At 34.6% G+C, this 17,500-nt stretch overlaps 3 protein-coding genes across 3 annotated transcripts in view; 2 read left to right on the plus strand and 1 right to left on the minus strand.

The window, feature by feature from the left end:
* The first annotated feature begins 566 nt into the window (after positions 1-566).
* Positions 567-1,268, plus strand: LOC134242126 (uncharacterized). The gene has a single exon (XM_062724161.1). It carries the CDS (start codon positions 602-604, stop codon positions 1,196-1,198), a length of 597 nt encoding a protein of 198 aa, XP_062580145.1. The 5' UTR covers positions 567-601; the 3' UTR covers positions 1,199-1,268.
* A 6,686-nt stretch (positions 1,269-7,954) lies between these two features.
* Positions 7,955-10,159, plus strand: LOC134242260 (tripartite motif-containing protein 2-like). The gene has a single exon (XM_062724350.1). The coding sequence runs from the start codon at positions 8,555-8,557 to the stop codon at positions 9,653-9,655; it is 1,101 nt and encodes a 366-aa protein (XP_062580334.1). The 5' UTR covers positions 7,955-8,554; the 3' UTR covers positions 9,656-10,159.
* Positions 10,160-11,267: 1,108 nt separating this feature from the next.
* LOC134242214 (crossover junction endonuclease MUS81-like) overlaps positions 11,268-17,500 on the minus strand; it is a 16,900-nt gene continuing 10,667 nt past the window's right edge. Inside the window, exons 14-20 of the mRNA XM_062724305.1 lie at positions 17,420-17,500; positions 16,735-16,851; positions 15,257-15,352; positions 14,802-14,927; positions 13,412-13,515; positions 12,978-13,061; positions 11,268-11,849 (exon numbers count right to left, since the gene is read on the minus strand). The exon at positions 17,420-17,500 is cut by the window's right edge and continues 29 nt beyond it. Coding sequence (XP_062580289.1) covers positions 11,783-11,849; positions 12,978-13,061; positions 13,412-13,515; positions 14,802-14,927; positions 15,257-15,352; positions 16,735-16,851; positions 17,420-17,500 — 675 coding nt within the window. The 3' untranslated portion in view covers positions 11,268-11,782. The remainder of the gene's footprint in view (positions 11,850-12,977; positions 13,062-13,411; positions 13,516-14,801; positions 14,928-15,256; positions 15,353-16,734; positions 16,852-17,419) is intronic.

Genomic DNA, 17,500 nt, shown 5'->3' on the forward strand with positions numbered 1-17,500 from the left:
AATTTACCCAACCTACCAGGAAATTGCCTTTGATGTACAAAACAGAATGAGTCAGTTAGAAAAGGAATATGGAAATCTCTCAACAGCCATAACAAAACATGGAGAAGACTGGCATAGAGAAATTGACAAACTTGTCAAAAAACTTAAAGCTGAAGCTGATGAGATGAAAAACACACAGTTACAAACTCTTCAAAAACATATGGATGAAATAAAGAAGACAATGTCTGATATCAAAGATGAAATTGGTTCAATTGATATTACAACAGACACTTATGACATGTCAAAACTATTTAGTGACCCACATAGTGTAATTAATACATACAGAAATCTTCCACAGAAACTTGTACCAATCTTACCCAAATTCATTCCAGAAAAAATCCAAGAACTTAGTAAATCATTTGGCACCTTATCATCAAGTTCTTTAACATCAGATAAACATGGCTACAGCATGAAGACAACACAGAAATCACCAGAAGTTGGATCCTCTCCTCCAGTCAAACAGCTGCTTGATGAACCAGAGATTGTCACTACCATGGGTATAGAAACCTTTACGAAGTGTCTGAGTGATGAAGAAATCTGGACAAGTGCAACTAACAACACCATGAAACTCTACAGCATCAATCAGGGATCACTACTCAAGTCAATCACAACCAAGTCAGGGAAATGGCCAGAGGACATAACAGTGATGCAAAGTGGAGATCTAGTTTACACTGATTACTATGATAGAACTGTGAACATTGTGAAGAATGAGAAGATAGATGAGGTGATCAAACTACAGCACTGGAGACCTTTTGGTATCTGTAGTACCTCCTCTGGTGACCTCCTGGTTATCATGTACAGTGATTATTACAAACAAACAAGAGTTGTCCGTTACTCTGGCTCCACAGAGAAACAAACCATTCAGTTTGATGATAAAGGTAAACCTCTCTATTCATCTGGTGGATACATAACTGAAAATAGGAACCTGGATATCTGCGTGTCTAACAGTAGAGCTAAAGCAGTAGTGGTGGTCAATCAGGCCGGGAAACTGAGATTCAGGTACACTGGACATACTCCTGCTCCAAAGAACCAACCATTCTGTCCACAAGGAATCACCACAGACAGTCAGAGTCACATCCTTACAGCAGATTATAACAATAAGCGTGTCCACATCATAGACCAGGATGGACAGTTCCTCCGTTACATAGATGTGGAGTGAATGGACCCCGGGGACTATGTATAGATACAAATGACAATCTGTTTGTTGCTCTACATAGAAACAAACAAGTGAAGAAAATCAAATATTTGCAGTGAAACACATCACTATGTCATATTCAATATATATATCATCTATCTATGATTGAACATTAATCACATAATTAATTAAGTTAATCATTTATACAGTAAAACATGCTAATAAGGAAAAGCCAAAGACCATAAAACATAATTCTTTTTTATTCGTAATTCAATATACGAGTATTTCAAAGTCAAAAGGAATGAAAATCACTTCGCTATAAGCATCAATTCATTGTTATACATGTCTGCTATATGCAACTTTACTAAATATCTAAAGGGAATGTACAAATCAAAAGTAAAATGAGGAGTGCATCAAAACAATGTTTATTCTCTTTTGGGTTTGACATATTATTACATTAACCATGGAATGATGTAAATGATAAGTTAGTAGGATGAACAACTGGTCGCCTGAGTATTATATTGTGTGTTTCCTCAGGCTTTCTAATAGATAACTATGTAATAATATTTAAAGATATTGTAAGAGACTACAAAACAATTCATCAGGCATTTATACAACACATGACTTTTTAATTAAAAAAATTAATGACACTCAAAAAGTTTTAATTGTCAAAAAGTCTACAAGCATCTTCAAAGCAAATTTCGTCAAATGACCCAAAGTTTCATGTTATCAAATATGACAGTTCAATGTACATATAGACATGTTGTACATGTTATCTGAAAGGAACTTATGTTAACACAATAAATATACAAAGTATGACATGAAATACCATCAGTAACAAGTCATGCGAGTGATGTACATCGGGACTCAAGGTTACCAAAAAGGGAAACCACTCCATCTCATTTTTCCCAAGACAGTTATTTCTAATCTTGTCAACTGTCCTAGTCAGAGTAACAAAATGTAATACAATGAAGTACATGCATCACAGCTGAAGCCTGAGACCTAGACCTGATGTGAAGAATTCCTTGGATTTCTGACACTGAAATCATTTTCTTGGTTATACATTGTGAAATTGACAGAAAAAGAAGAAAATGCACCTCTATATTCCTCCTAAAACTATTTATATTCCATCAGATGATTTTCCCACAAAAAATTAGAAATATTGAGTACAGAAATGGTAATTTATTTAAGGAATGAAGCTAATTTCAACTTATGTTATCCGATATAACATAACTTGGGGCAGTTTACGCTTTATAAACCGCGAAGCGGTTTATAAGAAAGCGTAAACTGCCCCAAGTTTTGTTATATCGGAAAACATAAGTTGAAATTAGCTTCATTCCTTATAATTTAATTTCAATGTAGACAATGAGACAATATTTCCTCCGGAAAAGGGCTTCAAATGGAGCAATATTTTAAAAGTAACGTCAAGCGGAGTAATACGTTTTTGACGTAGCTCATTGTGACGTAGGCAAGTTATGTTATACAAAATGTTATATGTTCCTCTGAATGATTCAGCCAATGAAATTGCTTGATACAAGTAAAATTAAATTATTACAATATCATGGATTTATGGTATACAGTTGTGATTCAGGGTGTATACTGTCACAGATAACATTTTGTTTGTGAGATATATGTAGTAGTGACATGTTTCTATCAATCTTAAAAGTTCAAGGATTCAATTGTTGATGGAGAACTTGGAATGAGCTAGTACAACACACCACCACATTAACACACTGGTTGTTGTACGAGTTGAGATGATATCTGGTACACTGTCATTCCTCTTTGGTTTAGAATTTGGTCCGAGTTTGTGATACACTATCATATTAGAGCACTGATTGTGTTGTGAACTGATATGATGTCTGGTACCCTGACATTTTAGTGGACTCTCTGTGGAGTACAGTTGATGAATAAGTCTGCTTGGATTCATTCCTAAATTCCTGCAAATAAACACCTAGTAGTTTTGAGCTTATACAGTCTAAAATTAATACATCAGAAAATCATAATGCAACAGTTTTTAACAGGAAAAGTTAAAATTACTGTATAAGTTCAAATTTTAGCAAGCCGCAAATTTAGCATTTTTCCTTAAAAATGGGTATTTTATCTTTAATGAGAAGTAATTTTAGCGATATAATGAACCTTGATATTATGAACTAGAGAAGCCTTCACAACTAAAAGGCAATGACTTTTAGCAATATTCATTGTTATGGATTTCAGCACTCTCGCTATTAATGCTAAAATTAAATCCTCGCTAAAAAGTCTTCTTATACGGTACATGTCCACAGGACATGAATGACCAACTCAATTTATATTTGTACTGCAGCATGAAAAGAAATGCTTAAATTGTAGCAACCAAAGATTGTATTTTACACTGCTATATATTTTACATGTCAACATTGCCAAAAATTTAAAAATTTTAGAATGAAAAATGTAAATCATCGTGCTGAATTCTTTGTGAAAGCTTTGTGATTGGAACTTATATTCCGTACCTGCATACCTTGCTGATTCGATATATAGAGGTAATGAGTTGTTTCGACTGGAAAAATGTAGCGGTAATGAGTTGTTTTCGACTAAAAAACGTAGCGGTAATGATCGGTCGAAATTGGATAAAATGTAGCGGTAATGAGTTGAATTTTTTTTGGCGATGAAGCGGTAATGTTGACCTCCCTACTGGAACCCCACCCCTCCCTGAGTATACAACCTGTCCAACCAAGGGGATTTTTATTCAACCTTTTTATAAATTTATGTTCTACCACACATTTACAATGTATTCAATATGAAATAATAAAAAAAAATGTAGAATTAACTTTTTTATTTAAAACAAAAAGCATACCAACTATATTTTTAAAAAAGCATACCAACTATATTTTTAAAATAGCATACCAACTATATTTTTAAAATCTTAACCTACATAGCGGCTCTTATGGACATTATATAAAGTCTAAATATATCTTTTTTCTAAAGTACTACATTGCACGTTTCTTTTTTGATTTATTTGATACTACTAATAAAACATTAGATTAACTTTAAATGGCGTCTTTTTATAAATCAGTCCATTGGTCCATTAAAAGCTCTTTATACGTACGACCAGGCCTGTATAAGAAGCACTTTTTAGGGGTAAAGACGGGCATAGTCATACATTTTCAGTTGGCAATATGAGTGCACTGTCAACTATTAAAGATTCCTTGAGAAGTAAAAAATATTGAGTGGGCACAAGTAATTAAAGTTTTCTGTAGTATTTTATATATCGGCCAAATTATTTGGGACACACACCCCCCCCGGTGCCTCGGGTCCCTACGGCCATGACGACGTGTATGAGAGGAGGCTGCATGGGTTGTTACATGTACTTCGTATCTTAATGTGCTTGCAGAAAAGACTCATTTTAATACAAATAAGAGAGAGAGAGAGATCAGAATATTTTTGCTGGTCTGCAATGTACGTTATAAAGCCAGTATGAAACCTTATTTTGTCAATAAACTCCCTCTCCGAAGTCCCAGCTTCATATAAATCTTTCCGTACAATTTTTGTTTTAAATTTCATGCATGTGCCTATCAAACTTTAAAAAAAGATACATAATATTTAAAAAAACACTGATACTCAGATCAAAGAATTAAAAACTTTACCCCGAACCCACACGGATGGATACACGTTTCATTTTCGCAACACTTTTGCTTGGAATATCTGGAAAGTCACTGATTTTTAATTGCTAATGGAATCAATGTGATTAAATCAGATCTAATGTAATAATGAGCATATGTTTATTATTTTTTTCCGTTTCTTTTCTTCATCCAAAACTCACTTGAAAATAAACTCTATCCCTAACTGAAAAAAGTGTAACAGTTATAACATTTAAGCGTTCTTCCATTTCCCTTAAACTCGTCGCAAAATAAATCAACGCAAAATGTAATAAACCAAAACTCGTTCTATTACAACCATTATTCATTTCCCAAACACGAAAAACCTTCTGTTGCTGATGATGGTGGTGGTGGTATGTGTGTGTGGGGGGGGGGATGACTTTCAGAGCTTCATACTAATGACTTTTTTATACCAATATCACATAGATCCGGTTTTTCGAGGAGGGGTCACCGCTTTCTAGGGGGATCCAAGGTCACTTTTACTTCGTCTAGTATATGCATTAAATACTCTGCAAAATCAAGGGGGTCCGGACCCCCCTTCTAGATCCGCGCATGAGCTACGTAATAACATTGTTATTTAAAGGTACTTGGACATAGATTTGAAGTTCATTTTTTCAGTATAATATCACGAATTATACATTTTAAAAGCATATCATACAAAAATTAATTAAAAATCTTATTTCATTTAAAAGTTATTGAAACTTTATTTTTTTGGCGGGTTTGATTGACACATCCTTTCACTTTCACAATTTTTAACTTTATCCTTAGGAAAAGTGGAAATCTTGTTGTGTATTAATGAGAAACATTAAAAAAAAATCCAGAAAAATAATTTTAATCAGAGTAGAAATGTTAGAAAGCAAAACTCCTTCACAAGTATCGTCATTCCGTTGTGTACAGAGTTTAGCAAATCCAGCACACTCGTGTTATGTACACAGTTTTTGTAAACAGCGCGAAAGCTTTGTTATTGTTTGGTGTTTTGATTCACCGGGTGCGTTCAATCGCCAAAGTCTGCTCACCACAACTACATGGACTGACAATATATTGTGTGTTTATTTTGCTTTCGAACATGTCTACACTGAATTTTCTGGATTATAGTATTGATATATTTTTCATTAATACATAACAAGACTGTCACTTTTCCTAAGGATTAAGAATAAAGTTAAAATTTGTGAAAGTGCAAGGAATGTGTGAAACCCGCCGAAAAAATTTAAAGAAATTAATAACTTTTAAATTGAATAAGATTTTTAATTAATTTTTGTGTGAAATGCTATTAAAATATATATGTCGTGATATTATAGAAAAAAATATTAACTTCAAATCTGTGTCCAAGTACCTTTAAATCCCTTCTACACCAGGAAGTATAAATACATGACAGGTAGATAACACAGGCGTGTCACGTGACTGCAGTACATAGAGATAAACAGGGCGGTCGCCATTACTGCATTCAGGTAGCAATGAGAAATAATTTTTAATCTGTAGATTTGAAAAGTAAATAAAATGGTGAAAAAGTTTATAGATTTCTGAAAATGTCTCTGTCCTTTTGATTCAGTTAGTAATGAGTGACTTTTGATATCTCTCTACCTCAAGTACATTTCATTATCCTTGTTTCTTTGCTTTTGTAGTGGTTTAGATTTTTATTTCATAGCCATCGTTTCGTAATTCTTATCTTACAAGTATTTGCTGGTATTTCAGTCTGATAATTCTATTTACCATTTGTTTTCAGCTGTTACTTACGTAAAAGTCCTTTATTATTTGTCTTTTATAAGTTAGGACATGAGTTGACATTCCACATGTTTTACTTTTTAAACAGGAAGTGTCATCCATGTTGGCAGTCTTTCCGTAGTACTTTTGATACCTGCGTTCTGATTGGTTAATTTAACTTTAGGATCTTTGATAGTCATTGGCTTTTATTTTGGGCCTTGTCAGGGTATTTAAACCCGTGTTCGTGTAGTTTTCTTCACTTGGGTTGGGGAACACAGCCTCATGGTTAGTTCCTCTTTTCTGTGCTAAGAAAACCTTATGGTTTATGAGCACTATTTGATTAGATACTTAGTGGACTAAGAAAACCTTATGGTTTAACAGTTCTCTAGGTTTTGGCTTAGATTTAGTTTCACGATTTTCACATGTTAGGAAACAGTTAGGATGTAGGGTATTTAAAGTAAATTTAGTTTCCCCTTTCCAAGTCCAGCCTGGTCTAGGGATATGTAGATAACAGGTTTATTTTCTAGAACCACTATTTATTATATATTTTTGGGTGTTGTTTATTTTCTGGGTCAGTTATTTTTAGAGCCTAGAATTAGTATTGATATTTTCAGATTAACTCTAGAGTGTTGATAGTGTCATATTGGGTGATGTAGCTCATTCCCTTTTCATTTTTCCATCTCATTGATTTTTATAGGATTTTTCACCTTTTTGATAAGTATGGCAGCCCAGTAGGGACATAGATTATTTTTCATAGTTTTGCCACATTCCTCCCATTTTTCATTACATTTTTCAATTATTTATATATTTATTGAGATTATTCATTGAGATTATTGAGATTCATTTTTCAGATTAAATTACATTTTTGATAAAGCTTCATTTATCCTGTGCCATTTTCAAAGACTTTTCTGTTTGATAAATTTTGATCAATATTTATTATTTGTTATCATTTACAACGGTTAATTCTCACTTTATTAAATTGATAAAACTTACAACTGTGTTTTCATTTAGCGTTGACCATAGTTCAGAAATCCCCTTACCTGGGTTGATCATTGATAACTGGAGATAGTTTACTCCTTTAAGCCGAGTTGGCTAGTAACTTTGGTAATTTATACACTGAAGAGTTCTACTTCCGGTTACACTTTATTATCATTCAAAATAATATATACACAGCTAACTGTGCCACGTACGTTCAACGTATGGTTTCACATATGTTACACGTATGTAAATCGTATGTAACACATACGTGTATTCCAAACACATGTTTCACATATGTGGCACAACGTACGTATAACATGCGTGTGACGACATAACGTATGTGAAATGTACGTTTGGAATACACGTATGTTTCACGTATACTAGTATATTTATCATCTAAGATGGTATATTATATATATAATTATCTGTTGATTTATTTTACATTGTACAGATTGTCAAAAACAATTAACACCTAATCATGGACCCCCGTACCAGTGCCCAGGACGTGATGCGATGTGACCTGTGTGAGACCGCTGTAGTACAGATGCACTGTGATACATGTCTTGTCAACCTGTGTACAGCTTGTGTAGGAGAACACATGATATCTGATGAATCCAAGGATCACATTGTCGTTAAAATTCAGTCAGGAAATCCACCCCCCTCTACCCTGAATGTAAATCTCATGTCAAACAACAATGTACAATGTACTGTAATCAATGTGACATGCCTGTCTGTACTAAATGCATTGCATCTGATCAACATCTTGGTCATAAGTTATCAGAAATCTTAGAAATTGTGAATGAGATAAAGGATAAATTCATGAAAGAACATATTGAATTGAAAGAGACAATTTACCCCACCTACCAGGACATTGCCGCTGATGTACAAAACAGAACGAGTCAGTTGGAAAAGGAATTTGGAGATCTCTCAACAGCCATAACAAAACATGGAGAGAATTGGCACAGAGAAATTGACAAACTTGTCAAGAAACTTAAAGCTGAAGTTGATGAGATGAAAAAACACACAATTACAAACTCTACAGAAACATCTGTATGAAATAAACAAGACAATGTCTGACATCAAGGATGAAATCAATTCACTTGAAATAGCTACAGACACAAATAACTTGTCAAAACTATTGAGTGGCGCATCGTTGACCAGTGTAATTAATACATACAGAAATCTTCCACAAAAACTTGAACCAATCTTACCTAAATTCATTCCAGGAAAAATCCAAGAACTTAGCAAACTGTTTGGCGCCTTATCATCAAGTTCTTTATCATCAGATAAACACGGCTACAGCATGAAGACACCACAGAAATCACCAGAAGCTGGATCCTCTCCTCCAGTCAAACAGCTGCTTGATGAACCAGAGACTGTCACCACAATAGACACTAGGTATGGAAAACTTTACAAAGTAGCCTGTCTGAGTGATGAAGAAATCTGGACAAGTGCAACTAACAACACCATGAAACTCTACAGCATCAATCAGGGATCACTACACCAGTCAATCACAACCAAGTCAGGTAACATGCCAGATGATATTACAGTGACAAAAAGTGGAGATCTAGTTTATACCGATAATGATGTTAGAACTGTGAACATTGTGAAGAATGAAAAGATAGAGGAGGTGATCAGACTACAGAACTGGAGACCTTGGGGTGTCTGTAGTACCTCCTCTGGTGACCTCCTGGTTATCATGGAAAGTGATGATGACGAACAAACAAAAGTTGTCTGTTACTCTGGCTCCAGAGAGAAACAAACCATTCAGTTTGATGATAAAGGTAAATCTCTCTATTCATCTGGTAATTATTACAGATACATAACTGAGAAGAGGAACCTGGATATCTGTGTGTCTGATGAGGGAGCTAAAGCAGTAGTGGTGGTCAATCAGGCCGGGAAACCGAGATTCAGGTACACTGGACATACTCCTGCTCCAAAAAACAAACCATTCAGTCCACGAGGAATTACCACAGACAGTCAGAGTCACATCCTTACAGCTGATGTTAACAATCACTGTGTCCACATCATAGACCAGGATGGACAGTTCCTCCGTTATATAGTCTGTGGACTGAGTTTACCCTGGGGACTGTGGACAGATAGAAATGACAATCTGTTTGTTGCTCAGTATATAAACAGAAAAGTGAAGAAAATCAAATATCTGAAGTGAAATACATCGCTGTGTAGCACATAATCACCATATACATAATCATAAATAAGCAAATGCATGCAATATTTCTGATGTTTTAACATACTGAAGAATGGACCCTTAACTGCACATGTATTTTCTTTTTATCTATCTATAAGACTTATTACTTGTACATATCATACAAGACACAAGTAAATGTGTATTTGCTTTTGAGTCTTATTTTCACTACAGCCAGATTTATTTCTGTAAAGTCTAATATATTATTACGTAAAACCATGAAATAATGTGTAAGTAAGATGACAAACCAGTTAACTGAGTATTATGAGTATATTATGAGTTTCCACATACTTTCCAATAGATAATTATGTCACAATATGGTAAAATGGTGTAATACATGTACACTGTAAAACATTTCATCAGGCTTTCTGTACATGTACACTTTTTCATTTGAAAAATATTTAGCGACATTCAAAATGTTTTAATTGTCAAAAATTTGAAAAGCATCTGCAATGCAAATTTCTTCAAATGCCCTAAGTTTTATGCATCAAATATGACAGTTCAATGTACCTATAGACATGTTGTACATGTTATTTGAAAGGGACTAATGTTAACAGTAAACACAATACTGAACTATACAAAGTATGACCTGAAATACCATCAGTATCAAGTCATGTGAGTGATGTTAAATGGGACTCAAAAAGGGACACCACTCAATCTGTTTTTTTCCCCAAGACATTTATTTGTAATCTTTACTGTCCTAGTCAAAGTAACAAATTGTAATACACGTGTACAAAGAAGTACATGCATCAAGAAGGCCTTACATTTATTACGAGGGGTGATCAAAAAGTTCGCAAACTATCTCTATATCTACAAAACCACAATTCAGATTAGATTGAAATTCGGTACACACATAGCCATACACAAGGTCTATAAATAGCATATGCTGAATAAAGTTTTTCTCCTTGTTTGTGACGTCACAATGTGAAAATGACGTCACTATGTAGGTCACTTGTGACTAAAAATAGTTGTCTCAGTCGAACTCATTCTACAAACGACTGTACAATTTATTGTATATCTTAGATATCCCTCTGCAGTATCATATAATAATTTGTACACAGTTTACTAAGATAAATGAGTTCCTATAAATTCAATTAATGATTGGATTGATTGTTTTAGTGAAGGAAGGCAGATGGTTAATAATGATACTTGTCATTTGGCCCAATGAAAGCAATTTTGAAAAGATATGTGTTTTTAATTAAGCAATTTGCTATCAAAGACCTCCAATTTTCACTTTGAAAAATAGTTGAATATTTGAACAATAATATAATTATTAAATACCTAAGATATCGTTTACTTTTGATTTTAAACATATTAGATATGATAAAAAGAAGGCTACTGTTCTCTATCCACCTTGAATAAAAATCTCTCCCGAGACACAAGATTTGTGTTTTAAAGGTCGCCATGCTCATTTTTGGAAATGATATTCTTATCCACCTATTCTGTTGCCGAGATTTGACCATTTCTGACAAATGAACTGTTCTTGTCATAAAAATTAACTCACATGGAAAGAAATATAAGACTCAGTAAAATCTTTCAACTTTTGTGACTGAACGCTACGCAGGGGGTCACTTGATATAAAGAAATACACTGTATTTGCATTTGCACCAATTGAAACATTTTCTTGGCTATACACTGTGAAATGGACAGAATATGGAGGAAACATGTATCTGTATATTCCTCCTACAACTGTGTATGATTTTTCAACCAAAAAAATAAAGTACATAATTATTTTAGTGTAAATGTATTTACAATGAAACATATAGAGATATTGAACAGTATTGAAGATCAAAAGTCCATCGGCTTCGTGCATAGAGTAAATGTTTGACACTTCTTATACATGTATCTCGAGATAATTCGTTGCATACTCGGACTGCATAGGACACGCTCATTATATCATGGATGTGTTATACAGTTGTGATTCTTAAACACTGTCGTAGGTAACATCTGTTTTTGAGATAGCACTGAGATGTGTCTATCAATCTTCAAAGTTCAAAGGATTCTAATATGTGAAAAATTAGGGAAAAGTATGATACACAATCACATAGAGCACTGATTATGTTGCAAGTTGAGATGATGTCCGACAGTCTGTCATTTTAATGGTCCCTCTGTGGAGTACAGCTGATGGATAAGTCTGCTCGGATTCATCACTGGATTCCTGGAAATAAACATCTTGATGGTTTGAGAAAACAATAAAAATTAAGATATCAGAAAATCAGAATGCAACAGTTTTTAACATGAAAATTTAGAAATACATGTCCACAGGATTTGAATGGCCAACCCAATGCAAATTTATACTGCAACATGAAAAGAAATATACAGATAATTTGTCTAATCTGATTTCTGAGTATTCTGAAAATTTCGTTTATTAAGGAAAAATTGCTATTTGACTTGTCAAACCAGTGCTTCATTGTTTTGATGCATATGATTCCACTACTATATATATCATGTGGGTTTTAAGCTTCAAATCTTTCCTGTTAAAAAGAAAAATGAGAGGTCCATGGGTCATATTGCTCATCTGAGAAAGTAAGGCCAATTTGTTCTTCATGAACAGATTCTTTTTCCTACAAGTCCTATGTAAAACTTTGATCACATATTACTGCCCAAAAGGATTGTATTGATTGATTGTATGTTGTTTAACGTCCCTCTCGAGAATTTTTCACTCATATGGAGACGCCACCACTTGCCGGTGGAGGGCTACAAATTTTGTCCTATTCTCGGCACTCAGGGCCTTTGAGCAGTGAGGGATCTTTTTCGTGCCACCACTTACTGCTATACGGGGCCTTGGTTTATACAGTCTCATCTGAATGACCGGTCTCCACGTCCCGCACCTGGATTCGAACCCGCGACGTACGGATCAACTCCTTACTTCACGACTCTAGAGCAGATGCTCTAACCACTGCGCCACTGCCCAAAAGGAAGAACTTATTCTTTCAATATTTTACATATGCATTGCAGGTGTGGATAAATCAGGGAAATAAATTTTGAATTTTCCTACACTCATCTACTTCTCAAGTGGTAACAGTGTACCAAGTTTGATGTATTTCAATTAAAGGGTTTTAATATTGCCCGTACAACACTTGGCTTACCGACACACCCTCCAGAAAGCAATATTCTCCCTTTTCAAGATGGGCATAAAAGTAATGGCACAAGTAGAATTTCTCAAAACAGCTGGTATCTTAGCATATGAGGTTTGATGGAAGATGGACATGATGGCCATTATTATGGTGAGGCATAAAATTAGAATGATTTTAGTTTGGGAAGAGTCCCTGTGATCAACACATACCTAAAAGACTTGTTAACTTTAACTGTGGAAAGTAGCCGCTCGGCAGCCATTTTGTTGGGACAGGATCTGTAGGCCTCCAGTAAGCTGAAAGGTAGGACAGGATGTAAACAGTACATGTATGTGGACAAAGATGTGGAAAATGCAATTACAAAGTAAAATGACTTATAAATGTATGTACATGACATATGTAGTACACATATGGGATAAATTATGGTCAAGATCTGATTTGTTAAATGACTTATTCAGTGATACATCTGATTTAAATTGACTACATGTAAACAACATGGTTTTGGCTTGATTTATTCTAATAACTGAGTTCTAGATGGCTAACTGACTCTGGTCTGAGTTACTTTTTGTATTGTGGCGTAGATCTGAGTCATGGACTCATTTTGAGTTATATCTGAGTTTATTAGTTACTTATCTGAGTTACTTACTAACTTATTGTGGGGTAGATCTGAGTCACAGCCTGTGCCCTCTCTCCAGACATCCCACTCACTTTACTCAGTTGTTTACAGAACATGCCCTGAACACTCAGATTCTACAAATGTACATGTATCTCATGAAATTGTGACAGAAAAATCAATTAAAACCATCAGTTCAACCACAACTGTCCAAAGTGGACAAATAAAAATGAAAAAAAATTATCCAATCATCATTAAAATCTCAGGTGTACATCTTTATATGGTGAATAAAAGTGTAAAAATTTTAGGCAATCTATGCAATAGTCTCCGTGAAAAAAGTCTCAAAACAATCATCCCTACAGACAGGCAGACAGACAGACTTGCTGATTCCAATTTATCACCCAAATAACTGTGTTCATTGAATGAGACATCTGGCCTCCAAAAGTTAAAATTACTGTCTGTTTTAATTGAACAAAAATATGTAGAAACCTAATGTAGATTTTAAGTTATTATACAAGCTAAACCTCCAGTCTTCGAAATAACCTGGGTGCCCCATGCCCGGGACCTGGTAAATTTGCCAACGGGCATGTGAAAATTCTCAAATTACATGCCCGAAGGGCATGTGTGAATTTTCTTTTGATTCACGATGTTTACTTGCCATTTCTTCTGTCATACCCCAGTTATTCGCGTAAACTTGCTATGTAATGTCTTAAGATGAATTGCCAGTTTACATTCGTCTTAAGTTACATTCTCGGTACGAACTGTCAAATGATTGTAAATCGTAACCTTTTAAGTGTTTAATTTAACCTATTTGTTTTTTTGAAGTTTCTTGCTAAACTACGAAATGTTTATTGATGCCACGTGCAGTGGACTGCTGTCATGATCCTATTTCTGAAATTCAGTTCAGCTAAACCGGCCAACAAACGACCAGCATGCGAGACTCAAGTTGTGAAGAAAAACACATATGAAAATGGCAGACAGGCAGGCCATGGTTGATTTAAAACTCTGAAAACAATTTAAACTTAAGATCGAGAGAATTTCAAAACAGAAACACTGTCCTTAAAGTTAATGTAAAAACCTTATGTTTTTGTTGCACAATCATATCTGCTATATGAATGAATTTTGAGTAGGGCATGTACAAATTTCAATGGGCTGGGTTAAAATGATCGGTATACATGCCCGAAGGGCATGTGCTGAAAAAGAATTGTTGTGAAGACTGAACCTCAGTAAATTATAATAAGAGGTATCTAGGTTAACAGATTTTTAACGATATGAACCTTTATACCCTGTTTTCCTTGAACCTACAGTCAATTTCCAACAAGTTTGAAAGAGTTTTCCTCAGACTGGAGAGCTAACATTTGTACTTTCAAAACATCTAAGTACATATATTTTTTTCTGACTTCTGGTTAAAATGCACCCTTACCCTAGACTTGACGGATCCCTGGTTAAACTCCTGGAACTCCATCAGTCTCATTTCTCGGTCGTTTATGTCGTTACTCCACACCTGTTCTTTGATGTCATCAATACTGCAGGCGTGGAGGGTCTTATTCTAAAGAAAGATAACTCTTGTCATCTGTTTCAAATATTACTAATCTTCAAATGTCTTCTTTTTCCTGTTTGTTATTTTAAAGACATACTAGTTTTACATCTTGTGAATAGAAGAAAGTGTGATGTCATGTAGTTAGCATTTTTAGACATTCATATTTCTGTAGCAATCTCACTTACATGCTTTATAGAACTAAATATATTTACTAATTGTTCTTTGCCACAGAAGAAGAGAAATATCATTTTGTCGTGTTTCAACTGATATTCATTGATCCCCTTATTTTGAGATGGGACAAAATATTGTAGTTGTACATTGTAGATGACAGTACCCACCTTGTAGTAACTCTGAAGGTAGCGTGTCATCACTGTTAGATAGGCCACAGACTCCCTCACATTTTTTGTTCTCTTTACTTGAAAACCATCAATGACCTGTAAGGTAAAAGTGACCTTGACTTTTAACCTTGAATTAATTCAGCCATATCTGAGTTGTGAGTTGCACACGATTTCTTCAGCCCATCTGATTGGATATAGGATTAATACAGCGAAACTCATTTAGTACAAACACGGTTAACTCTTTTCCCCCTGTTGCCACCATTTGACGCACTTGCGATTTCCCTAGAGTGTTTATCTGGCTGCCCCCTGAAGCCATTTTGACTGACTTGAAATGACTGACCATAACATTTAGAACATGCTAATTAAGTACCTAAACATCATCAAAGTGTCACATATTATATATCAATGTTTGGGGAATGGATTGAACTTTAGTATTGTCATATAATTTTCTAAGAATAATTAATCTACAATTAAAAATATATAGGTGAAACCAGGTAAAATGAATTTTTCACAACTAATCTTCATATTATCCTTTATATGAGAGAAAGTTTCTATAAAATATACCAGTAAACTTAAAATATAATACCAAACCAATTAAAAGGCTCATTATTTTTTGTTTAATTAATATTAATTAAGATAGATTAATAATGATAGGTAATTATCTTAGACTTGAGCCAACTAAACTTCACAATCATGTTCAAGCAGGCATGTTTATAAGTATTTTATATATTTAGTTGACCACTTCTTGCAAAAGTCTTGGGGAAAATAAATTAATACATGTTTTTATCTAAATCAATGCCCTGATGAAAAAAATGCTGAAAGTAGATTATTTAGTACTCATAAAACGCATGGGAAATCTGTGGCTGCCATTGTAAGTTGTTCTTGTTAAAAAGTCTATGATGTTCTTCCTCTAATTTTCATTGTAAAATTTTATTTCTATTAAATTCAACTTTAGAACTGATGTAAAAACATTGTGAATGCTAATATAATCCAAGGTATGTTACATAAAATGCAATATTAAGCCTGAATTTTGCTTGTGACAAGGCCCAATTTCTTCTTGTAAACAGACTGGGTGCCATTGTTTTCACACAGGTAAATCTCAAGTGAATTCACACCAAGCTGTGACTTCACTAATTATAGTAACATTACCTAATGTGTAATACACATGATTGGCTATCATTTAGAGCTGAATTTATTAAGAAACAGGGGAAATCACAGAACTAATTTAAGGTTGTTGTGTGTATGCGTCAAATGGTGGCATCAGGGAAATGGGGCATAGCGTCAAATGGTGGCATCAGGGGGTAAAGGATGTGATGCATTAGGGGGAAAAGAGTTAAAGCAAAGTTATCTTGGAACCCCAGTTTTATAAATTTTATGAATTCCTTATATGGATATAACAAATTACAGATATAATGAAGTAAGTTCATGAGTCCCAGTGGCTTCCTTATAATCTAGTTTTACTGAATGTGAAAGGTTACCTTGAGATTGGTTATGGTCTGTCTGATGCGGTCCTCTGGGATACTGAAGTGCTGCAGGGACCCGTAATCCTCCACCATAAAGATTGGCTTCTTAAGGCCGCAGTGCTTCAGACGGAACTAAAACACAGGTGTGTGGGTAATTTAAACACGACTGCAAACTTAAATTTCAAATCAATTTTTTAAGAAATGTGGTTCTTTTACATGAAGCAATATACAGTAAAACTAGGTTATAACAAACTTGCTTGAAAGACAATTTTGGGTGAAGATATTTTTTTTGAAATCCCAACTGTTTACAGTGTTTCTTAGTGGATAATTCTTAAAGAATTAAAAGGCAGATAAATTTGACATCCCAGTGACTTTCTTACATCCAAGTTTTACAGTACTTTTAAAACAAGAGGCCCCGGGGGGGGGGGGGGGGGGGGGGGGGGGCGGGGACCATAAAATTTACAATTTTTATTCCCCTTCACCCATAAATGCTGTATACCAAATTTGGTCGAAATTGGTTCAGTGGTTTCAGAGAAGAAGCTGAAAATGTTCAAATGTTAACACACGACGGACGATGAACGACGACAGACAAAAACAGATAGCAATAGGTCACCTGAGTTACTCAGGTGACCTAAAAAGGTAAACAATTGATCCTCGTTTAGACTCTAGATGAGCTGTTAGTTTTATATCTGACCCTGACCTTCTGATCTGGGAGTCGGCCGTCTGTACAGCTGTGTACAAGGTCATCCATCCTCTTCCTCTCTACAATGTAATCCAGCAC

The sequence above is a fragment of the Saccostrea cucullata genome, unplaced genomic scaffold (genome assembly GCF_032062105.1).
Source record: "Saccostrea cucullata isolate Sc308-1 unplaced genomic scaffold, CSIRO_AGI_Scuc_v1 ctg5895, whole genome shotgun sequence".
In the NCBI taxonomy this organism is placed as follows: domain Eukaryota; kingdom Metazoa; phylum Mollusca; class Bivalvia; order Ostreida; family Ostreidae; genus Saccostrea; species Saccostrea cuccullata.